General features: G+C 38.3%; 1 protein-coding gene across 2 annotated transcripts; it reads left to right on the forward strand.

Moving 5' to 3' along the window:
• Positions 1 to 2,405: 2,405 nt before the first annotated feature.
• Positions 2,406 to 9,249, forward strand: CCNJ (cyclin J). 2 transcript variants are annotated; one of them, XM_054382426.1, is made up of 5 exons: positions 2,406 to 2,474; positions 4,131 to 4,341; positions 6,657 to 6,956; positions 7,054 to 7,213; positions 8,838 to 9,249. In XM_054382426.1, exons 1-5 carry the CDS (start codon positions 2,406 to 2,408, stop codon positions 9,247 to 9,249), a joined length of 1,152 nt encoding a protein of 383 aa, XP_054238401.1. The 2 variants fall into 2 exon arrangements, with proteins under 2 accessions (XP_054238401.1, XP_054238402.1); XM_054382427.1 differs by having other exon boundaries at positions 7,087 to 7,213.
• Positions 9,250 to 25,304: the final 16,055 nt, after the last annotated feature.

Raw genomic sequence — 25,304 nt, forward strand, 5'->3', positions numbered from 1 at the left:
AAGCAATCAGCCTCAATTTGGAGGCTCCAAGACGGTTCCAAGTTTTCCAGTCAGGGCTAAGGTGTAAGCCACCATGTATTCCTCCTGCAGATAACAACATGCCTGTAGTTTGACTTTTTCAATAGGATGGTTATCTGGATGTCTCCAAGATCTCAAAAATTAATATCAGGAGCAATCCTGGCCTTCAGTAGAATGATGAGGCTCTTTCCAAACCTTTATTTTGATTGTGTGAAAAAGCAGACACAGTAGTAACTGTTCACAAGATCAACAACTCATTAAAATTAGGAATCAGTTCTTGAGGTTTATATTGCCCTTGAAATATTAAACTTGGTATTCCATTTCTTCAAGAATATGTAATTCTAAACCAGCATATCTGCAAGTATCAAAATTAGCTTGAGCATGCCTCAACATGCTATATAATAATGTATAGAAATGAGACAAAAAGCCAGCAGAACAGCAAAATGCTCATCTGTCAACAGTCCGGCTCAGATGGCTGATCTCGATAGTTTAAGAATTTTTTCCACTATGTATGCATGCACAAAAAATATTACCATTTTTAATCTTTGTTTTCTTCAGAAAACTATGTAGCATTACGTAACAAAATCTGTCATAAATGGAAACTGCCCAAAAGTTTCCCCAAAAAAACTGAGCTTCTATCTATGAGCACATCTCCTCAGATAGAACAGACCACTGCAGTCCATAAGACTGACCATTAAAATCATCATAAAATGCATGTTTAAAGGAACAGGTTTTATACAGCCCTAACTACAAAGTCATTAAACTGGTCATCAAAAAGTTGTTTTCCATTTTCTTAATTAAAAAAGGGGTAAAAAAGAAAGGACACACCACAAACCAAACCACGTCTGAGCATGAGCAGACATGAAAAACAAAATACACTCCTTCTACATACATTGAATACAAAGCATTTCTTCTTCATCTCTTTGCATTCCTTGTTGTACTAGGTTATACATTCTCCTTAGCTAATTGTTTGGGTATCTGGGAATTCAAAAACGTAAACCACTATAAAGCACCACTTCACAAAAACTCCACAGAGGGGGATTACTAAACAGTGGAAAGCATCTAGAAAAAGGCCTGAATACAAAACAGATGCAGAGCACCTACTACTAAACCAGAAGCACAAGTGGGAACTAATTGTAGCAATCATCTGTCAAGATGCAGAGGCCCCTTCACTCAGGTGAACAGTATATAGCTGCTTAAAACCACGATGCACGTTACTGCAAACGTTCCCCCCTAGAATTTAAGTAGCAGTGAACAAGTGCTACTTACAAAATATATCAAATACTTGAACCTCACGGCTTTTGCAACCCAAGAAATGTATGCCCTTTACCGCTAACGCGAAAAATGGGTCTTGAGGCAAAGAGAGCTAGGCGACAGCCCATAACACAATCGTTCCACTTCTTAAAACCTTCACAACTGAATCAAAAAGGAAAGAAACTAGGGGGAAAGACGCTATCAGGTGCTCGGGAGGGGGTGAGAGAGGGAGTTATGCACTACCATGCTCCAGCCCACGAGAGCTCCGCTAACTCGCCTCTCCCGAGCCACCCAGCAGGAACTCCACGAGAGCCCTACAGCCGCCTGTAAGGGTTATATCGCACCTAGAGCCTCTGTGAAACAGTAACACTGGGGGTCCAAGCCCTAGGCGGCCGCATCAGATACAGCTTCAGCGGCCCTTCCCAGCGAGACTGCAACACGCCCCGCCCCCCTCTCCCCAGGGCTTTATCGGGGCAGCTACGGCAGCTCCGCGGGCTCAAAGCTCTCCCTCGCCCGGCCGTGGAACGTGGGGCTCGGCATGTTCTGTGAGAGCCGCGCCCTGATTGGAGCCGGGCAGGCTGTGCTGTAAGGTAGCAGGCGATTGGCGGGCGGGCGGCCGCGTGCGGGCGCTGCCTGGCTTTGTACACACGCCGGCCCGCTCACCCCTTTAACAATGGGCGAGGCGGGCGGCGCCGTGTGATGGCCGGGGAGCCTTTGGGACACCGCGTCGCTCTCAGGTGCCCTGGCCCAGGCGCTGCCGCGGCCATTAGCCGCGCCGCTGCATAGGGTGAGTGGTGGTTTCAGCGGGGGAGGTGCTGCCGGCCTTTATCGGGACGCGATCGCTTTCCCTCGGGACCGCAGCCGCCGTTTTGCCTGCGCCCCCCTCACCCGGCCGTGCCCCGCGGCGGGAAGGGGCGGCTTAACGAGCCTCACTTGTGCCACACATGGTGATCAGCTGGGCTGGGGGGTTGGGGGGGCCCCCGCGGCGCCGGTGGCAGCTGATCGCTTTTAACTGAAGGCGAGCGAGAAAGGAGTGAGGCTGGTGTTATTCGTCCCATCCCGTTCCGCCTGCGCTCAGTGGAGTGCCGCTTCTTCCCCTCTGCCCAGGCCCCGACTGCTGCGCCGCCCCGCCGATGGAGCTGGAGGCGCAGTGGTGGACAGGACAGCTGGCTGCCGACATCCACCAAGCGCTTCGCTACAAGGTAGCTTAGCGCGGCGGCGGTGGTTGGTCTGTGGGGGGTGGTGGGGAGCGTGGGAGGTGGCGGGGAACCGCGACTGCACCCGGTTTTGCGCCGCGGCGTAAGCGGAGGGTTGGCAGCCCCGGCGCCTTTGTGAGCTTTCTAACAATCCGAGCCGGCCCGTCGGAGGGGAGCCGTCGCGGCGACTTGGAGTGGGGCGGGGAGCGGGTGTGAGGGGTCCGCCGCTGTGCGGGCTTGGCTTGCGGGCGTCTTGGTGGAACTTACTTTTCTAAACCTCGAAAAACAGTTTTTTTCCCTCAGCTAATGCTCGGACTGCTTGTCCTCAGTCTTGACAGTTTATCTGACCGACCATACCCTGTGCTTTAAAAAGGCAAAGGGGTCACGGTGCACTTGGTTCTTCTATTTGGATGGGTAAAGTGGGTCCAAGTTTTGAACTTTCCGGAAAGCATTGTGATGCTATTGTAAGGGGGATGTGGATTATCTCTCTTGAAGGTGTGACTGGTAAAGCAAATTTTTAGGGGTTGGGAACACAGGAGAAGGACAAGATAATTTAATTGCTACCATTACTAAAACCAAGTTAATGTTATGAAAGGTGAATTCTAAAGCTTAGTGGCTATGGGGGGAGGGTTTGTAGGTTTGTTTAGGGGCTGTTTCTTTTCACTTTAATAGTGTGTTTCAGAACTCCGAATTGACCTTAAAACTTCGAAAATTTGGGCAACTTCATTCCTACTTGATGTCACCAGACTGTCTTTCTGGAAATTTAACTGTAGTTAAAATCCTACTTAGAGTAATTAGGCTGCATCATCTAACTTATAAATTTATTCATGATAACAGAAGACAGCACTGATGTTCTGCTGTATACAAGAGGAGATGTTAGCTACTAGGCAGGAGCTTGGGGAATATTCTTTCTACCAGCCTAAATTTTGCATTCAAAATAAATCATGCCACAGATTTTTCTCATTTGTAGCATTGGTAGGGCTTTTGTTTTGTGGGGTCCTCCCTCCAAATCTGAGGCCACATGAGGTTTATGTATGCTTAACTGAAGTACCCGAGAGTGCACTGTAACCAGTGTCAGTGCACTATCAATCAGATAGATTAAGTCAGTATTAAAACATATGCGTGTAGCAAATGTTGACACACGCACACCCTATTCCTCTTCCTAAGGTTACCTACAGCTAGCTGTTGGTGCTGTCCTCCTGGAGGTGCCTGCACGAGACCTAGCAGCATTGGAACATGCAAACACTTCAGTACAAAGTCTGATTGCTCAGAGCTGTAGCAAGAGCTATTGGATTTTGCAATGAAGCATCTGAGGGGTACTCTCATACCCTTGCTGTTCCCCTGTTGAGAGGTGCAGCCTTTGCAGTAGAGGTAATACAGCAGGAATGGTAAAAGCTTATGTCACTCTAGCCAATTGCCCAACTGAAAGGTGTTAAATTTGAAATTATTATACTAATGCTCTACAGAAAGAGATTATTTCTTAGGTCTTCTGTAATACAACAAATAAATTTTGTTCTGTGAAAAGGGATGCTGAACTGATGGAACAGAGCAAAGAGAGAAATCCTTTGAAAAGTCCGTGATAACTTTATGAGCTATATTAATTTGATACCAATCCATACTAAATGATGGTTTTAATAAAATTATGTGCTGCTGTCCATCTAGGAGCTGAAGCTGCCCTCCTACAAAGGCCAGTCTCCCCAGTTACATCTGAGAAGATACTTTGCAGACCTGATTGCCATTGTGAGCAATCGGTTCAGGCTCTGTCCTGCTGCACGACATCTAGCTGTCTATCTGTTGGACCTCTTTATGGATCGTTATGACATATCTATACAGCAGCTGCATGTGGTTGCTCTTTCCTGTTTACTTTTAGCAAGTAAGTATGTAGCACCAAATTTTAACTAGACCAGTCTAGGTTCTATTGCAAAATAGAAGGTGCATCCTGGTGGGATATAGCAGATAACAAAGCGGTTGTAGACAAGGAGATCAGTGTAGATCATTTTGGCCCAGTTGGTACAGCCTTTCTTCAGACTCGTGTTTTGACTTCTGTTGGCATCTGATGAAACTCTGAGGAGGGAAAAAACGGATTAAAAACTTCATGTTTATGTTTAGAAATTATTCTAAGGTGAACTTTCAGAGCTGTAGTGTAGGAACAGAAAGACTGCCTTTCTGAGGACATCTCAAAAGATCCAGTGCTGGAAATGGGAAATAATCATACCAGTGATAAAGGAAGAAATCAAATCATTTATAGACTACACTGCACCCTGCTGATGGTGCTATGTGCTTCTAGAATACTTCAGATTTCATCAACTGCAGCATTCTTAAGGCAAGATAAGGCTAACATAAATCCTATATTGTCACATAGCAAATGTGATGCTGGTAGAATACATTGGTGAGTGCACAGTACTCTGAAGACACTTAATTACGCTCATTGTGAACAGTGCTGTTTATGTTGACCTCAGCTAGATTCTTGTGGTGTGTTTCCATCTTTCAACATTTGTAGACTCCTTTTAGCTGTCCCTAAAGAAATATGGGTGGCATGCAAGGATACTGGTTCTTAAACCACGATTCAGAGAAGCTAACTGTTGTTTCAGTTTCTGCTGATATGTTTTTCTGAATCTGTTTTTATTTTTCAAAGAAGAGATAGCCAACACCTCAGCACTCTGGTTTTCTAGCACAGGGTGCCTAGAGTTAAAATGTGCTATTTTTGGCATGCTGCTTCCTTTCATTGCAGCCCCTGTCTTCACCTAATAATACAGCTATTCAGCAGAAGAGTTAAACAAAAAAGGGTTATTTCACATTCTTCTAGGGGTAAACTTTGGATGCTACCACTAGCCAGCAATCTTCTCTTGGCAAGGGACAAGGTGCTGAGTATGAAAATCTTGCCCCAGAAACTAGTGTAATCCATTTAGGAAAATAGATTAGCTTTGAACTAATGCCAGAATTTCAAATAAAATTTATATTCTGACAAGAACTACAAATTTAAGGAAAAAAAAAAAGGCCCACCCTCCACCCCCAATTCTGCCATCTTTCATGACAAGCAGTAAGTAGAACTCCAAAAGCCTGGAGTACTCATCCTTCTGAGAAAAGCATATGAATTAGTTCAGAAAGCACAAACCAGAACGCTGTTTTAAACTTTTGCCCTGTGTGGGTTAAACACATAGTTTAATCAGTGGTGCAATAAGTTGGACACATCACACTGTGATATATTTGATAAGGTTATAGAAGTAGTAAGAGAAATTATGTGATTCCTGAAGCTTTTATTTCTGTAATTACTAGAATATGGGAAACAAAAGCTAACAGAGTGGGACTGGTGTTGGATTAAGTCCTGTCTAAGTACCTCCACTGTTGAAAAAAGAAAAGCAAGTGTTCAGTCCTGCAAAACTCTCTAAAAACGTGCATTTACAGCATATGGTGTAGTACTGAAGAGTGTTAAGATGGAAAGAATTTGCAATGAAATTGAAATAGCACAACCATATGGGAAACTGTATGGAAATGTGACACTTGGTTTCTCTTATTAATGGGTTTTCTACATAAGCAGTGTTGCCTAAGGCTAAAAACATACAGGCCTGACAAGTTACAAGGGAAACCTGAAGCTGCTAGCAGCATTCAAGTCGAAACAGTGTATATGGCAGTGTGGGTTTTCAGATGCACATTGCTGAAATCCTCGTTTGAACTGCTGGAGCAGATCACTAGCTACCAAATCTAAAAACCTACCTACCAGAGCAGGCACTGAAAGCAGCCCTGTTGGCTAGAGCCAGAACAAAAAGGGTGTAGGGGGTGGGAGGGCAATTAAAGCCAAATGCTGTGGTGTTATGTATGCTAAGTCACATCATGTGGTATTTCATTGATGATGAGAACACATTATTCAGTAATTTGGTGACAAAATCTCGTGGATGCAGTGCCAGCTTACTTCTGCTCAAGAGAACCTGCTTCTGTGTGCCAGGGTGGAATAACCAACAGGAAACATGGCACTGCACAATATCCTACACTATTTGACATGATGTGCTGAAATTTAGCCCTTTTTGTCTCTGATGACATCTTCCATTTGAGCTTTGCTTCTGCAGGAAAGTCGCAAGCTTCTTTGACATAACAGAATTAAAATATGACCAATACAGACATTAGATGTAATCTGGTTTATAGTTCACTTGTTCTGAACCTTTTTTCCCTCCTCTTTCTGTTTACCTGAAGGTAAATTTGAAGAAAAGGAAGACAGCGTTCCCAAACTTGAACAGCTGAACAGCTTGGGTTGTATGACTAACATGAATTTGGTACTAACAAAACAGAATTTGCTTCATATGGAGTTGTTGTTGCTAGAAACATTTCAGTGGAATTTGTGCCTCCCAACCGCTGCTCATTTCATCGACTATTATCTTTCTATTGCTGTCCATGAAACTGATCTTCATGATGGTTGGCCAATGGTTTGCTTAGAGAAGACTAAGTTATATATGGCAAAATATGCTGATTACTTTCTGGAAGTGTCACTGCAAGGTGAGTTGCACGTTTCAGATAATGCGTCCTTATTTTTTTTTCCTTGCACACAGTGTCCAACTGAAATAATTTTTTTTTTATTATTCCTTCTTTCTAGATCATGCATTTTTAAATTACGCCCCTTCTTTAGTTGCTACTGCATGTGTAGCTTCTTCAAGGATTATCTTGCGCCTCTCACCAACATGGCCTACACGGCTGCATCATCTTACTGCATACTCCTGGGATTTCCTAGTGCCGTGTATTGAGCGGCTATTAATGTAAGTTAAGAGCAGCTTTCTACAAGCCCGTTTCTGCGTCTTTCAGTATGCTTAATTGCTGTTAGCACTGAAAGTAAATATCTTTCTGAATTTCAATGTTTTGTATTCTAAAAATACTTAGGTATGAGGTAATATTGTTAGGCAATAATTGTCTTGCTCTTTCCAAAAGAGAGAACCTTATCAGATTTAAACTCTTTCCTGTTCTTTCAACAAACAACCTCAGCCTTTCATTTCCACTGAACATCTTCTGGCATGCTTTGAAAAATCTGTTAAATAGCTTGTCCCTAATCTCTGTAGTCTGCTAGGAGAGCAAAAATAGTGAAGCGTACCAAAGGCATAGGTCCTCCTACTTACTTGGAAGACTCTATGCCTTAGAAGCCCCAAACATTATGAATCAAACATGCAGCCTGTTTGAGCAGCGAGCTTGTGGGGAGGAAATGACCAGGAGGTTGTAGCTATTTTTACTGTATCCATTTTTTGCACTATGGTGAAGAAATAAAGCAGATGCGAGATAAAAATGCCAATGAATGTCAAGTGACCCTTACTGGGAAGATGTTACACAAACAGTTCTTTTATTCTAAACCTTAAGATTAAAACCTATGCCTGCCATAACTGCTTTCCTCCCACAGAAATTTGCTCTTGCCTGTATCTAAACACAGTTGTGCTCTGAAGAAGCACAGGAACAGTTGTATATGGAAGAATGACATCTTCCTTGTAAATGTGATGTTATCACCCCAATGGTCTATTGGCTTCACTACTCTGTGTACCGAAAGCAGATAAATACTGTTGCAAAAGTAGTTTCAGTATTGCTCTGTTAACACTTGGCAGTGGGGGTAGGCAAAGGTTTTTGGTGATCTTTGCAGCATACCATAAAAAGTTACCAATCTTTTAGGAAAAACTGGTGAGAGATCGAACCCCAACTGTCTTCAAAAGATCTGTCCTGTATAAGCACTACTGAAAAACTATTATTTTAGGCCTGGCTAAAGTGTGTAGTTGGCACCTGCTTAACCTCAGTGTAAGAGCAAGAGTATGTCTAAATACATTTCAGACAGTGTAAATCAAAGGGAGTTCAAGTGAGCTAAACTGACTAAAGTGACTGGATGGGCTAGGACAAAAGTGAGAGGAAGGAAGAAAAAAAAAAGGCATTTCTACTCCCTAGAACAGAATCCAATATCAATATGAATATGATCTTTAATTACTGCAATGTAGCTCTTTGAAAACCCTCTGATACCATGTCTTTAAAAAACCTACAATCTGTTACCCAATTGAAATGAGGTAGAAACAGCAAGTTAGTTTTAATTTCAGGTTCTGGTAATTTGGGATTCTATTTCAGTACACTAACAGACTTTTTATTGCACTGGTAATTCACATACTGCTCTATTACTTGTATTGTATCTGACTTTAATTTGCATCTTGCATTGCTATGCAACAAAGTGAAGTGCTGAAAAGAGACTATCCTAAAGAAACAAATTTTAAAACCTTAGATAATTTTAAAAGGTAGGCTAAAATTTATTTAAAAGAAAACTTTGTAAGTTTTTTTTACACCGCTTCTGAAAGTTAACCCAAATGTTTAAATTACTGTAATATCTACATTCATGTATTCTGTCTCCTCAATTTGTTTTAGTGCGCATGATAATGATGTGAAGGAAGCAAACAAACAAAAAGGACAACATGCTCAGTCTGCCCAACATACTGTATTTCAGACCCCAGCTCCAACTCCCCAGCAGGGTAATGCTCAGCAGCACGTACCACAGTATCTCCAAGCTCATCAGTCTTCATTACAGTATCACCATCAGACGTCACAGCAGCAAAACTGTCAACAGATATTATCATCTAATCATACAACATCTTACCCACTTCAGACTTGCCCTGCTGCCTTACAGTCTAGTGCTCAGGCTCGAGGCCATGTACAGACTGGTACTGCAATGTCACTAGCTGTTCCACTAGAAGTGAAGCCATGTGTAAGTGTCTCCTACAACCGGAGTTACCAAGTGAACGGACGATATTCCTGTATGACACCATGCTTTGAGAGGTGATATGCTTTTGTGCTTTTTTTTTTTTTTTGTTTGGGGTGGGAAGTTGTCTTGAGGGGAATTGTTTTGTTGTTGTTGTTGGGTTTTTTTATTACTATTATTTGTTAAACCTCGAATAAGTTTGAGGACAAATCGAATAAAAAAAAAAAGTATTTCTAGAAAAAAAGCAACTGGATTGGAAACCAGTACCACAGCTCAGATACAGGCTGCAGAAATAAGCACACAGAAGACCCTCTAAAAAGAGCATGTATACTTGGGGGTGGTAAGTTTTTGCTCTGGCACTGAGGATACTCTGTGCTTCTGAAACACATCTTTTGAAATACTAGTCAAAAGCAAAATAACTGTAACCACAGACTTAACCTTTAATGAAGGAGATATGCAGTATTATTTTGAAGACATTTATGTAACACTGCCATACAGTATTAACACTGACTTTAACTGAAACTTAAAATCCATTGAATACTAGAATTCTCCAGATACATGGGGACCACAGGGAAAAACAAATCTCATCTGGCTAACCTCCATATTCTTGCCCCTTTTTCAGCACTTGTGTTGGGTGTTGGCTTTAGGCTAGGGCTTTTGAGTTAACTGGTATTTTGGCTAATTTTTAAGTTTTGTACCTCAAAGGATATATGCTGTGTTTTTTCTTGTATTTTCCCTATCCTTTTTATGTTTAAAGTAACTCTTTCATACTAACTCAGGGAATTTTCTACTCATTACTCTATGCTGCTGGTTTGTACACTTAACTGGGTATAACTTGAGGGAGGAAGATAGGAGAGGGAAGAGAAAACTATAGCAAGAGGCTTTTCTTCAGAGCGTCTACATTGAGAGTACCAAAGGGATAGGTTCGTGTTCACAGAATGTAGATGCAAACTACTGCCCAGCAGTGTGGTACTGAGTAATTGAAAAGAAGAGCAAGCTTCAGCTGAACTTGTACTGTACCAGAACTACTACAGTGGCTGTGATTCCTCTGTGTATACACACACATTATTACTAACCAACAGAAAGCATCCTCCAGTCATACTGACAGCATCACTTGTACAAAAAAAATGCTTACAGAAATCCAGTTCTCTCAGGTTTAAAGCAGAGGGAAATCTCAGGTAATAGGGAGGCAACTTGTTCTTCTAGTATTTGAGAGTTCTAGAAGTAACAGGCAGAGATTTACTCTTCTAAACGGGTGGATTAAGATATAGTGCAGAGTGAACCACTTTGTCACAAGGTGCTAATTACATAAGTTTATAGATAATTACACTATTTCCTGTGGAGTGGGAATTCTTGACAGTAGAAAGCTTCATTCATCCAACTCTTGGATGAAAATTGGTGGTAGAGATACTAATGGAGGGAATACTTTTTTTTTTTTTTACATACACAATGATACTAGACTTTTTCCTGAGGTAGAATATGGGAGGAAGAGAGGTATGGATGACAGCATTCTTACTACTTTAAAATAACCTTATAGTAAGTGGGCTTAAGGTTTTTCTTATTCTTTTACCACCACCTTCTTTACTCACAGCATTTAAAACTGGGTACCATCTCATGACACTGAAGTACTGGGAAATCTACAGAGACTATTCTTAAAATAGGGGCAATTAAGATGATGAAGGCTTTGTCACAGGAGGGAGGCCTTACCATAATGTTCAGAATGGAGGACACCTGTGTTCATTCTTTCTGGGGTTGAAAGATAAGATGCAAAAAAAAGAAAAAACCAACCCTGTTTATTGTTGAGGAGAAGAAATCCTGTTTCTCTTAGGTTTTGATTGTGGTGCTTCTGTTTTTGTTTTGTTTTCCATAAATCCCAATTTTTGTTGTGGGCTTTTGTAGCATGTATATGCATGTGAGAGAGAGAGAAAGTCAATGAAAGAGATAACCCTCTCTGCTTTATGCTAGAGAGTCAATTTTGAAATAGGCATAGTATGGTCAATTCTTAAGTGCAAGGTGGATTGTGTTTTTCTGTTGTTTAGTTTTGTGGGGTTTTTTTCCTCTCCATCTCTTAATGAATATTTCCCCATGTCTGAGTAGTGTTAACTAGAGGCTTTCTATCTCATAAGATGCCATGCTTTTCTTATTCAGCATTGTTCCCTGTTAAAGAGGAACACAGACATCTTTCTGCTGGTTTCATTTTGATGCAATTCTCTATCCAAGCCCTCAGTCCTCTTGACTACCTCTGATTCTATGAATGTACAGTCTTGAAACAGACCATGACTTGAAGTAATAGCAGATGCCTGTAGCAGTTTGTAAAACCTTTAAGTCTTGTCATCTTTATTTCTGACACAGCAGTATAGGCTCTTATTTTTTTGGGGTATTAGTAAATTTATCCCATAGGCATTTGATATATAAAACTTTAATTAATACTTAACACTGGAATTATAATGGGCAGGGGTCTTACTCAGCTAGTTAATACTGCAAATTTACATTTAATAAGGTAATTTTGTTTAAGATACTAGGTCAACTGTAAAAAGATCCACTACATGCTGTTTGGTTTTTATTTATTACTTAGTCTTGATTTTTTTCTGACACTACAGCTGCATAATGACTATAGAGAAAATGTACACTGAACAGTTTCAATATTTAAAAGGGCTTTACCAGTGTACATTAAAATACACTGTTCTTACTATTAGAACCAAAATGTGTTTTTTATAGCATAAATACAAATGGTGCTCCTACAGGCAGAATGTCCAAAACTATGGAATCTTTGTGAGTGCTATGCATTCAACTTATTTTTAAAAATAAAATTAGTTTTGAGTAAGAAGGCTCCAGTGTGTATTATGCTTTTGTGTGTGGTTTGTAAAAACAAAACAAAAAAACCTGTAACATGTAACCTGATTCTGATCTGTCTTGAATCAGCCCTGTGTATGGTCTGAAGATAGAAGGACTTTTCTTTTTTTCCCCCACCCTTTCTGTAGCACTATAATAAGGTTCAGGAACATTCTGACTTCCCAACTAAAAAAAAAGAAAACAACAACTTAAAGCCACAAAACAGCCAGAACAAAGAAAAGAAAAAAAAAAAAAAAAACCAGGAAGCAAAGCATGCAGGAAGGGGCTTGAAAACTAACTGAACACACAGTGTATGCTAAACATTGTACACTTGAATGGGTATAGAGTACAGCTGTAACAAAGAAATCCAGAACGAAACTACAGTAGTTCAAGACGAGGGTGTTAAATTAACTTTCTCATTAAAAAAAAAAAATTGGCAGTTTCATACCTCTAATACTAAAATCAGCTTTTTGTCAAGAACTGGAGGAGCTCAGGTTACTTAAAATAGCTGTGAATGCTCAGTCATGCCAAAGACAGCATAAAATCGTGTGATGCAGCCTAGCAGAAATATTTTTTGGATGCTTACAATTTCTAATAACTGCTCCTTAATAAAAGCAATTCTAGTTTTGCCTAATAACGTGCATGTTTCACATTGTTAACAGTACTATATGGTGATGGCTAGAGCTCCAAAATTAAGTAGGCTGCATGGAACTGGATTCCTGTAAAGCTGGAAAATTAAATAAGATCTGTTAGCTTGAATCCATCCAATCTAGGAATTCCTGAAAACCCTTCTAGAGAGCCCAGACACAGGAAGAGCAAGATCCACTCTGTCCCACTAAGGAACAAGGGTAATGTTCCAGTATGACTATGGAATGCATATTACATGGATACTTGGAGCAGGAAAGTTTTATTGTTGCCCTTAGTGCAGCAAAAGTCAAGTCTGTCTAGACTGTCTCCTTGCAATCTCAATTTTTTAATTTTTTTTTTTTTACTGGAATTAAAGTGTTGAAACTACTCATGACCTTTATGAACTTCTAGGAACTACAGGGCCTGCCAGCTACATTTCAGTATTTCAGTAGAAGTCTCAACTTCAGATTTTAAATTGCAAGTCTGAGGTTTTTTGTGTTTCAACATAAGAAGAGCTTTATCTCTGCTTCCCATGACCCAGGTTCCCTATCTACATTAACTATGAGTAGCATTGCAAATTTAGCTTAAAAGATTAAAGTTAATATTTCAGTGACTGGCACACCACCAAAAATAAAGACTTTTTGCTAACTGTAGTACTGTTGTTAAGAACATATAAGTCAGAAGGTAACACAGCATCCTCCTTTAATAATTTATTAGCTATGCTGTCTGAATGTTCACAGGAACAAAAGTCTGGTGAGTAGATAAGGCCTTATCTGACTGAACACAAGTGCCTAGTCAGTCTTATTTTATTGCAAGGTTGTCATTAGCAATTTTTTAAAACATGAAGTGAAAGAGCAATAACAACATGGACACTGCTATTTCCAGTCCCCATTTCACAATATTTTAGACATTATGGCACAAGCATATATATTTGTGAAGTTTACATTGCACATATTGCTTTCCCCCTGTAATTAAATGTAAGTTTCCTGTAACTTCAATAAAGACATACATTCTGACAAAAAGAAAGCATTTGCTTCTAAACATAAAAACCCCACACCACACCACCAAAAAACCCCAACAACACAACCAAGAAGTTCCAAGTGAGTAATTAAAGACTAACTATATAAAAAAATAGCTTCAGGTTTTTAAAATTCTCAGAGCAACCCAAGACACCTGCTGCCAGTCCACCCAGAGAAGGGTGACTTAAAGATTCACAGATGCTAAAACTGCAAAGCTGAAATTCAATATATAATGTTCATATTCACCAGTGCAACTCAGGTAAATTGTTATCACTGGAATATGCATTCTAAACCTGTTCAGAAATGGTATTTGTTTTTCTTTGAATTCACTCTCCTGAAATGGCAAGATGAAAGAACATATCCATAGAACCAGCCATTAAAGCTCTGTTAAAAGAAAGCACTTTCCCATGTTCTGTGAATCATTTGAAAGACCACACTAAGCTTGTATGTTCTGTAGGATTTTTTTTCATACTAATCAGTCATTAATTGAGATTAACATCCACTAGAATGCCAGATTCCACAGATAACATATAGTTACAATCTTCCTATAACAACCAAAGACACTAGTTCTTTCCTTGTGGTAGTTAAAAGGCATTATGGTCTTGCTAAATTTTGCACTCAAAAAACTTCATTTCCTAATTTCTATTGCATACCTAGATGAGTGTTACAAGTCCTTTCCAACTGAAATATTCCAGACTGTTAATTTTATCCATGAGAGGTAAACAACAGTAACTGTGGTTTTAAACATGATCATTTAACTAAAGGATACTTTCTTATGATTGATCAGACTAATCATACACAGAAAAATATTATTTGGATAGGGATGAAAATACACATCAGCAGAAAACTCTTAACTGCAAATTTATGAAAACTGAGTGCCAGTTCGATACACAGCTTCAATTACTAACTGCAAATATATGTATGGAATCTGGATATGTTATCTGCTAGCTGGGGGGAAAAGTACACCTGTAACTGCAACTTGGATTATTTAAGGGTAAAAATCCCCAGTGTTACATATCTGTATCAAGAATCATACTCTAGTTAAAACCTTTTAATATATAAAAGATGCTCTATGTGCAGTGGTTGTAGTTTAAATGAAGCACTTTACAATTAACTTTTATGGATTCAATTTATCTGGCAACCAAGCTCTTACTTGTCAAGATTTTCTCCTCACCTTTTTCTATGCATCTTTGGGTATATGGGTATCTTTAGCTTATTTAAGAAAACAAAGCTAGATATGTAAAGTGTTATTTAGAAATCTTCAGAACATTTAGACAACTGAAAACTACTGTATGTGTATTGGCACTCTGTCACAGTGACACTATGGATGTTCCAATATGAGAGCCCATCTGACTGGGTACTTTTAAGACTGCCTCCTTTTCAGAATTATTAATGGGACTCCACACCAGAAGAGGAAGGCAGATTGTGAACCATCGCAAAAAATTTTGCCAAGGGATGCTCTGCTTTAGCCTTTCCTCAAGAGGTAAGCTAGCCACACATTTGCATTCCAACCACCTATCAGCTATGTTAGTAGAGAAGAGTTCTCCAGTTGTTTTATTTTAAAAACACAACTGTAACATTATTACTAAGCGTTGCAGCATGTTAGCTGCATAGATTCTGCAGGAGGATAAATGGCACTATAGATGGCACTACTGCAGATCTCCAGAGACTGAGAAATCATTCAGATATACCATGGAGTCTGTTTCCAGGGACACTGCCTGTATTTTGGAGAGCACTTCTATGCTTCTGGCCTTGCATCATATCTCAGTGCTCATATCTTATCTTGGTGCTTGTTCACTGTGGCGCAATAAGGACAATCTCCAAGGACTTGGATATTCCATACTCTTCCAGCAGAGATTATGAATGCCTAGAAGACTATCTTCACTGACAGATGAAGGCGTGGGTGTTTAGCCGTACATCCAAAAGACTCTTGAATGACAGATGTGAAAACAGGATAAGATGCTACCAGGAAACAGGCTCTCTACTGGTAGCAAAGTCCTTATCAAAGCTTCAATACCCGGGTTCAGATTATGTTCTCTAAAGGAATCCTCCTTCAACAAAGAGATGGTTGTGTGTTTTGACAATTTTTTTGGAAAGTCTCCCAGTACTTAGGATTACTAGTTAGTAAAAAGGTAGCAACTATGTAGCACTACATCTAGTAGAGACCACAACAGCTAAGATACATCAAGAATTTTTCTGCTTCCTCAATCAACTAGATTGTGAAAACACAAAAGTAGCTTGGGAGCACTTCCATCATGACTTTCCCTTCAAGAATGCTGCTTGTTCAGTTCATTTCCATAAGCCATCCCCTGATTATATATTCCTGATTATACTTATGTTAGTACATGCATTGGTTTATATTTAACAGAAAACCATTCTGTCTCCCTGCTGATCTACCTCCACATTCTTACACTTTCCTACTGAAAAAGTAGTCAACATTCTGGAGGAGATAAAAATGCAAAACTGCTTGCAACGTGGCCATTTGCAATACAGCCCCATTAAGAGAATCCAAAATAATTTTCCAGAGTTTCCAGAGAGTACAAATGCCATATTCCCCCCTATATCAACACAAAATAAATATCAGCAATGATGTATGCTTCCAGTTTAAAAGAAAGTAGAAAGGCTCTTTAGTTTTCTTACATATAAAGCAGCACATTCTTCTGCAACCTTTAACAAATTCCTCTCTTTCACTTGAAAGGTGCAGGACAACTCTGAATAGATCAAAATATCTTTTCTGTGTGTCAAATAATTACAGCACAAATTACAGCTGTCTCAAATACTACTGTTGAGGGAAAAAAACCAAAACACAACAACCTGCTGTTGAAGAAAAACAGGATTAACAGCATCAACTTACATATGTATTTACTTTTACCTCCCATACAATTGTAGTGACTGCACTGACAAACTGAAAAAATGGTATTGCTTAAAGAATTCAGTAAGAGCTAATAGCAGAGGGGTGCAAAATAATAGGGCAGATGTAGCAAAATTGGTGCTCTTACTCATCTCTCCATTACTTAAAAAAGGAAAAACAACATTTAGTGGAAATGAAAGCCAATGTGTTTAAACACAAAATTAACTAGGACAAATTATCACAGCTTTCAACGAAGGCAAGAGCTTGGCAGGATTTTCAAGAGATTAAGCATTTACGTAGCTAATGAAATCATTCAGGATTTAAGCCAAATACTAATGGAGGTAAGAAGAAATACCTCTTAATGCACCTTAGTTACTTCAGTGTCTATGACAGGATTTCTTGTACCTACCCCTTAGTGGATCTGACTAAATGCACAAACCAGAGGATTTTCCTAGACTTGATATAGTAAAGCAGTAACTTTTCAACAACTTTTGTGGTGTAAGAGATGTATATTTCATTCTCCTAACTACTTCATATGCCATGTGCCTTCTTTGGCACGGAAGTAAAAACGTGCAAACTTGCTTCTAAAACAGACATTCCCAAAAGCACTCATGATATTTTTCCCCAAAATAGAGAAAATATTTAGACAAGAGTATTTTGCACGTTGTTCATATTTCCACAGCCAAACTAATGCAATACTATACACAAAAGCATAAGGAATTAACTGTTTACCAGAAATTGTGTCCCCTCTCCCTAATACCATTTGTTTCCTAGATAAAAAAAAAAAAAACACACACAAAAAACCAAACACTGTATTTTTAAGATAACCCCTTTCTTCCTCTGCCCCATACATTTCCTCTAGAGCTTTCTGAGGAAAGACTTGCCAGGCTTTACATAGTACACTTTGAAAACTCTGTTGGAATGCTATTGTTCTATGGTCATTTCCATACACAGGTTTGACTATCATATCAAATCAGTTGTTATTTAGCTAGCAATTAAAGATTTCACTTTTTTCCTCTCTGTAAAACAATTATTCTGCAATAATTTAAATTAACTTAAAACAGTCTTTCATGTATTGCTTATTTTGCTGGTTTTACTTCACATGTCCTCCAAATAAGATTAGTTTCATCCAGTGTATTTGATCCATAAGGTATTAAAGATACAAGAAAAAAGGAACTACAAAAAATAAAATACATGTAAATAGAGTATACATGTTATATATAGAAGTGAATGAACAACAATCTGCATTATTTTAAAGCATTTATAGCAATTGTTATTAAAGTTACACTCTACTGAGTTAGCTTCCATAACTATTACCAGCAATTTATCAATTACAGTGTTAATCTGCGAGTCAAAGAGTAATTTCCCAAGTTCTGAGTTTTTTACTGGATACTGAAAAAACAAACTCAGGTTAGAAGAAACATTCAATAGCTTTTGCAGCATATTCAGCATCTTTAATACAGTTTATTCCTACAACTTTTTCCTTCATTATTAAAACCACAAGTTATTTCTTCTGTTTGGAAATCATACCTTACAATTTTTAAATAAATACATGCTCTTTGAAGATCTGTTTTTTTATAGTGTCCTACAAAGCAGAACATACAAATTATTCGGAATTGTAACTTCAAAGCCTCAAAGCCTGACTACAGAGGAAAATCATGTAGGTAAACAGTAATTTCTGCTCCAAGGCATTAATCCAACCTATTTTGCAATTCTTAATGAATACCTACTAAACAGATATTCAGTTTAAATTATTTTGGACTATTTTCAGTGGATGATAGTTGAGGTTTGATTGTTGCAATGATGGTTAAAAATTGCACCCTCTTTATTCTGTCCATTGCACACTTCTGCAGGAAATAAATGTCTTAATTCAAGGTTATCCAAGTAAAAATCGTACTATAGTCTGACAAAATGCACCACTATTAAGTATTTTTACACCCAGGTCTGTATTACACAAAATCACTTTAATACTGTATATGAGATCACATTTAAATTCTTTTGACTGAAATTATATCATATGAAATAAAAGGAAATAATAATGGTTTATTTCTACCTGAAATAATTCTGCTAAGTTCTGGAAAAGGATTCCAACACTTGAAGAGAAGAACAGTAGTTGACTTCTCCCAGGAGGACACTTCCAGTAACAAATTCCCTTGGGAAACAGTTTTTTGCTAGTTGTCTAGTCCTCAGAGAAGTGGACATCTTGGAATGATGCACAGAAACATTAAAATCTAAGATACTTGTGAAATAAAACTGAGTTGGCACTGGCAGGTTTATCATTGGACTTGATGACCTTAAGTCTATTCTAACCTAAATGACTCCACATATCTACTAAATGACGTTAAGGCCTCCAGTATTCTGCACTCCACTTTCCATGATCCTATTCAAATTGACAATGGTAATTTAAATAAATCTGTCTTCACATCAGTTCTGAGAGATACAGAGACACAAAGAGTACTTACAAACACTAATAATCACTGCCATTTTTGTTACAGTACGTACTATTAGGCACTGTAGAATATCATAATTCTAAGTATTTTATATTTGTGTATTACTTAGAGAAGCTGAGAACAAAATTTAACTCATCCAAGCCAGTTCTTTCTCATAAGTGGTGACTGCAACCCTTACAATACATCCTATCAAAATGCAAACATGACATAATTGAGAACACAAAGCTAAAACTGTTTGTTGGCAGACCAAACAAGCAACAAATAACAGTGCTGCAGGGATGGATTACACAACAGGTTCTTCATATATTAGCTTGTATCTAGCCAGTTTTCATAGCTCAAGATGCAACATAGTGTTCATGCAGACACGTAATTTCCAAACATCAGAGAGCCAGATCCATCATTTTCATTCAGCTGTTTTGAACTAGTAAGCACCACTAGATGGAAGAAGAGTGTGTTGCACAGATCAGATATTCTATAGTCCTAAACTTGGAGTTCACCCTTTCACACCAATACAAAAATCCTCACCAAAACCAACCAACCAAACAACCCCCCCAACAAAGAAAAAAAACGCAAACTAACAATTCCAAATTACAGTTGTAGTATTAGAGAGAAATTCCTCTACCACATAAAAGGTTTGCATAGTGTTCTGAACACTTTCTCTTTTCACTAGAGCTCAATCTTTCCTGCCCCCTACTTTGCAGCAAAGCATATAGAAAGTTCCCTCTGATGGCAGATTTTGAACCAGTTGGATAACAAAAATACAGCAATATAGGAAAAGATTGTTATCAAGACAGAAAACATCAAGACAGAAGTCTTGACAAGGGGTACCGAGCTCAAAGAAAAATAAGGTCAAAACTTTAAAATAATATACAAGCAGAGAAGTCAGGTTCTGGTTACACAGGTAAAGCCTGTGTAACACTCCCTTCATTACATTAATAGTGTTTTTCTACCATCTACTGATACCTTTCAGCTCCCTGTTTCACCTGGCAGTTTACTTGCAGGTCTAAAAAGGTCTAATAAAATTTTATAATGCCTGAAATGAAAACAACTGAAAGGACTTACTCAGGAAATTATTTCTGAGAAGGCTACCATGCTACTAATGGTTTAAAACATCAGATAATGTATGTTATCAATATACTCTATGTCAATTGTTTTTTATCATTATTAGTATTTGTACCAGTTTATACCAACTGTTAGCACAGGCTTTATTTCCACTGTATGACTAGGGAATCCACACAATTTTAGTTGTTGCCCTTAAGGCAAAAATAAAGAAAACCACAAAATACCAGCAGAAAACTCTACAGAAAAATCTCTGCAAAAAATGGACTTCAAAAGCTAGTAACTCCCAGAATACATCCATTCTCTGCACGAAAGAGTTTACAACCCAAGAATGTAATTGGCAGTCTGAGCAGATTAAAGACACAGCACTGAGAATGTTGTTGTTGTAACAAATACTAAACAAAACAATACAAATAACCCAAACTAAACCAACCACACCAAAACAAATGCAACCCCAAAAAACCCCACAAACGCCAAACAAACCAACCTAAAGCCCCAACTCATTAACATAAGAAAAGCTTCCAAAGAGTTGCAAGAAAAACCTACAAGAAAATATGCATTCTAGAGACAGAGGACAGAAAGTCAATACAAGATTATAAATTCAGAGTGTTACCAACAGCCTATCAATGTCTGCACAAGAACATACCTAGTATGGGGTCCGAAACCAGTAGATAGGAACATAAAAAAAAAAATCCAGGAAGTTGACTCTTGATAAATTTAAACTGGATGTACATGACAGAAGTAAAACATTGTAACTAATTAGGACAACTCTTCTAGAGGTGTGACAGATACTCCATCATGATATCCAATTCTTAAAATGACTAACTGAAAAAGGCACTCTAAGACATTTCAGTGAAGGAAAAGACACAACTTCCTATCAGTTGGCTTGCTGAAGAAAGCCCAGAATTTCAACAGGAGAAGTATTTCAGGAAATGTCAAGTTTCTTGGAAGATTTCTAATTGTAGCTGAAAAGTTTCAACACTTCAGAGAATGCAGATTTTTTCCAAAACCAGAAACATTTGAATGGTATAATGTCCACAATTCCTTATGGACATTGCCTTTGCTGACTCTTGCTCTGTCTCAGACCTTCATCTCTCGTGACAAATTATGGCCGCTCAGCATAAGGGCTCACAACATTTCATGGTGTACACACTCCTGTCCATAAAGAATGTGTGACAAGTCTTCCATCTACAAAAATGAGCATGCTAGATGAAATTCATCTAAATCAAAATACTTGTTTTCAACAACATTTAGAAGTTTTCCCCCACACCTTCACTATGTGGACATCCAAGTTGAGGGAAAAAGTTTATTTTGTTCAAAATACCATAGTTATCTAGCCATAAGCAACATTTTGAAAGCTGTAATAAATATCTTATTGGATTTGGACCACATAAGTTGTACTGTTAACTAATATACCTAATATGCTTCTAACTACAGTTAAACCAAATGTTTTGAAAGTAGGAAATAAGACATAGCACACAACTACAAATGAGCACTAAGTTGATAATGAATACTCTGCTATATAAATATGCAAAGGAATAGGAAAGATGGATTCAGAAAATATCAAAGAAGTCAGAGACTGAAGTTAATACAGTCTTTGGTTTGACTTCTGTGGCAAATTGTATCTGAAATACCAAATTCCTGGAATATTGTATGTGCTATCTCCCTATAAACAGAGGTACTTGAAAATAGCAGAAGATTAACTACCTAAAGTTGTAAATTGTGACAGCTGGAAGGATTTACACTTTTTAATATCTTCTTCAGCAACCAAGTTAAATTCTTCTTGCAGCTGTTCAAGGCACAAATATTTTCGAATGGTTTGTTCCTTGGATCCTCCACACTGTAAGAGAATGCAAGAGCAAGGATGGAGGATTTTATAAATTGTAATGATTTCAAAAAAATCTTTGACTTTTACAACCTTTGTATCCATTTCCTCAAGACTTCTGATGATGTATCTTTTTGACTAGCAACAATAGCATAAGCATATGCTAGTTTGTGATTTATTCGTACAGAAATTATTTATCAGGCCAAATTGTAATGTTGTTTGGTCACAGATTTATACTGTGTTTACTGGAGCAAAATTTTTAAAGTAAAAGGATACATCAATGCTTGTTCAACTTCCTTTTTTGTACCTTGCTTTAAAATGTACATTTTTTTTTCTACATCATAAAAATAATCCAGGAAATTACCAAGTGCCCTGTTCTCATGATTTCTAACGTACAGTATAGATGTTTCTTGCAAAATAATTTCACTTAATATTTCTTTTCACTGGATCATCAGGTATCTACCATCCCCATTAGAGTTACTAGATGCACCAGGTGTACTGAGTAGATGAACCATACAGGAAATGCAGCATAAATCCAACACACTGCCTGCACATCACAATTACAGCCTGGGCTCTCTAGTGTTAATCTGCGTGCATGCAACAAACCTGATGTGTCCAGAACATCCCAGAGTTACTGAGTATGCACAAGACATCTGTGCATCCTGTAAACAGGACCTTTATCTGAGTCACAAAAGTGATCTTTATTTAACCACAGCAAAAGATACAGCATTCTCCATTTGGTTTTATTATTCTGGTTCAATACTGTATCTCAGGCAACAGTTCTGCACTAGGGTTTATGTAACTGTAGTAACTACTTAAGTTTCTTCCCATACTCTGCTTTTAAAATTTTAAAAAACAGTCCCTGCTATTTGTCATCTTGAAGCCAAAGAACTTGCATGAAAAATACTAATACCTGCATTTTAGCATCTGAATGGCTAGTAAGTATGTGCTTAAGTACTCTTCTAAAGGATGCTTTAATGGAGAGGAAAAACTCAATTATCTCTAAAACCTCCAGAAAATATCTAATTCATGAACAAATATTTACCAAGAACAGGTAAAGGTGCTGGCAGCCTGTCACATCAGTGTTCAGCAGATACTTTTTTTTTTTTTTTGTGAGAAAAAGCCCTTTCAGGATCAAGAGAGTGGTGTTCATAGCCCAGTCTAGATTTCTTCTGTATCTTGTAAGATATCGCCTAAAAGAGCTGTAACAAAACTTATTAAGAAATGGTATGGTCACAGGCCTGGTTACTTCTACTACAAAGCATATTAGTTTCACTTCAAATAATTTTCTAAAAGAACAAGAAAAAGTTAGCAACATCCACAATCCTTACAGGTTCCCATAAGGATCCCTAGGAGAAAAAAAGCAGAGCCTTAACAAACACAGACTACTACAGAGCTCTGTGAGGCAACATATATAGCTTGGACTGAAACCTTTTAAACAAGATGGAAACTTTCATAAACACATTATGCTGCATGTCATTTAAGTACAGTACCTTACTCTCACCAACCTTTTCGTCACTGTTGTGAAATCTTGGTCTGACAAGCTTTAAAGCTTGGAAGTCATGTCTGTGAACTTAAAACATGTTCATAGGCATCTGTTCTTACACCAGTGCCGTCTTCTAATTTAAATCAGTTGTGTTGTTTTTTCTTTTTTTCTGGGTTTCTCTTCTTGATTTGCTTAAACCACAGAAGAGCTGCATAGTTGCTCCCCCATCACATGTCTAGGAGCATAATTGCTTCAATAAGCAATGCTAAAGATGGGAAGGGGAAGTTGCAGCCACCTCAACCTCCTCAGTAAATCCCTCTCCAACCACAACTGCTCCCAGACCTTAGTTTCTCCTCAGAAGTGTCCTCTCAATTGCCAATTCCCACCACCCTGGCACACCATTTTCTGTTCTGTGCTCATCTTTCTTGAACACAGGCAACTAGAACTGTACATACTATTCCAGAAGCATTCACAAATGGTGTCACAAATGGAAACAGAACAGGAGGGAAATGGGGGAGAAGGGAGGAGATGGCCAGGTAAACGGTGAAAAAAAAGCCCCAAATGCCTAAGACCTGAACAAGCAGAGAGAAAGAGTGAGCTCAAGAAATTTCCAAACAAAATCCTTACGCTGATACAGATTAGTGGTCTAACAATCTAACTGCTCTTCACACAGGGATGGGTAACATTTTATATCCCTTTGAGTCTGATTCAGAAGTTTGTTAGTAGTACAACAGAGAAGGCTACTACACACATCTTAGAAATTAACCCATCTATTCTTTCCAGGCTACAAATCAATCCAAATCTAAAATTATTTGTAGGAATGTAAGCAAGCTATCTATCCACTGGATACTTACAAATTAACTTGCCCTTCAGCATGCTATCTATAAGGATAAAGTCACCTAATAAATACTAAGGTGGGTAACAAAGGATATTGGTTTTGATACAGGGGCTATGAGGGTCCAAATTTGTTTAATAGACCTATCTAAGCTGCAGATCACATCTTTAGATTATGATATAACCAAATAATGAATTTGCACAAGATGGCTAGTAGTAACTTAATACTTCCTGCCCCGAATTGTAGGTTTAACTTGCAGATCACAGCTAAACTCTGCCTGCTTCAATACATCTTGGCTTTTAACATTATTGTTGATAAGCACTTAGAATTTTGGCCTATCTTCTCTGGTGATAATTTCCATAGCATCTGGGAACTTCTGAACCTCACATGTGACTATTCCAGTAATATCTTGTAAGTTAATGAAGCAGCACTAAGCCATTTCAATACAAAAGAGTAGAAAGACATAATAACAGCGTGAATCACTTCTACTTTGGCATTACAGTTACTTGACCTCTAAATTCCTTCCAAAGTCACTGTCCCAAACAGTTATGTTTTGTAGATATAACACAGACACACACATTTTTTCAGCATTAATGACTTTTTAATGGCTGTAAAAGCATGTTTTCATAACTGAGTCATGAAAAGATCTGCTCCATTATGTATGGGTGCCATTACCCAGCAACAGCTTTTCCTCAACAATGATTTGAGATCACTTAAGAATGAGGAAAAAATACTGACTTTTTAGATTATTGACAAATATTCAGACTTATTATTGATGTCACTGAGAGTGCTTCCATCTGATAACAATTTGTCCATTTATTAACAGTTACTTTAAGGTCTTTTTATCTACATCTTAATACATTTAACGTACGACTACTGATAGTGTACACAATGACATTTATCAAACTACTGTCCAATACCAACACAATACTATTCTTAAAATCTATTTAATGAAATTTATTGAACAGGTTTGTAATTTGTCAGACTTATTAGCAAGTAAGATTACTAACACTCCCTTCATTCAGTTACTAATACAATCTCTTCCATTTTTAATTCTTGAGGATGGATGTCAGCCTCCCTACAAGCAACAGTATTTCTCTGAACCTTAAAGACAGTTATATCAGGACCATGCATGCCAGAAATAGTCACAGT

This window comes from Indicator indicator, chromosome 7 (assembly GCF_027791375.1).
Source record: "Indicator indicator isolate 239-I01 chromosome 7, UM_Iind_1.1, whole genome shotgun sequence".
NCBI lineage: Eukaryota > Metazoa > Chordata > Aves > Piciformes > Indicatoridae > Indicator > Indicator indicator.

Bases quoted from the DNA above. Each gene is read 5' to 3' on its own strand.
- CCNJ (XM_054382426.1), top strand. From the start codon at position 2,406: ATGGAGCTGGAGGCGCAGTGGTGGACAGGACAGCTGGCTGCCGACATC. The intron at 2,475-4,130 runs GTAGCTTAGCGC...CTGTCCATCTAG, and splicing joins ACCAAGCGCTTCGCTACAAG to GAGCTGAAGCTGCCCTCCTA. The intron at 4,342-6,656 runs GTAAGTATGTAG...GTTTACCTGAAG, and splicing joins TTCCTGTTTACTTTTAGCAA to GTAAATTTGAAGAAAAGGAA.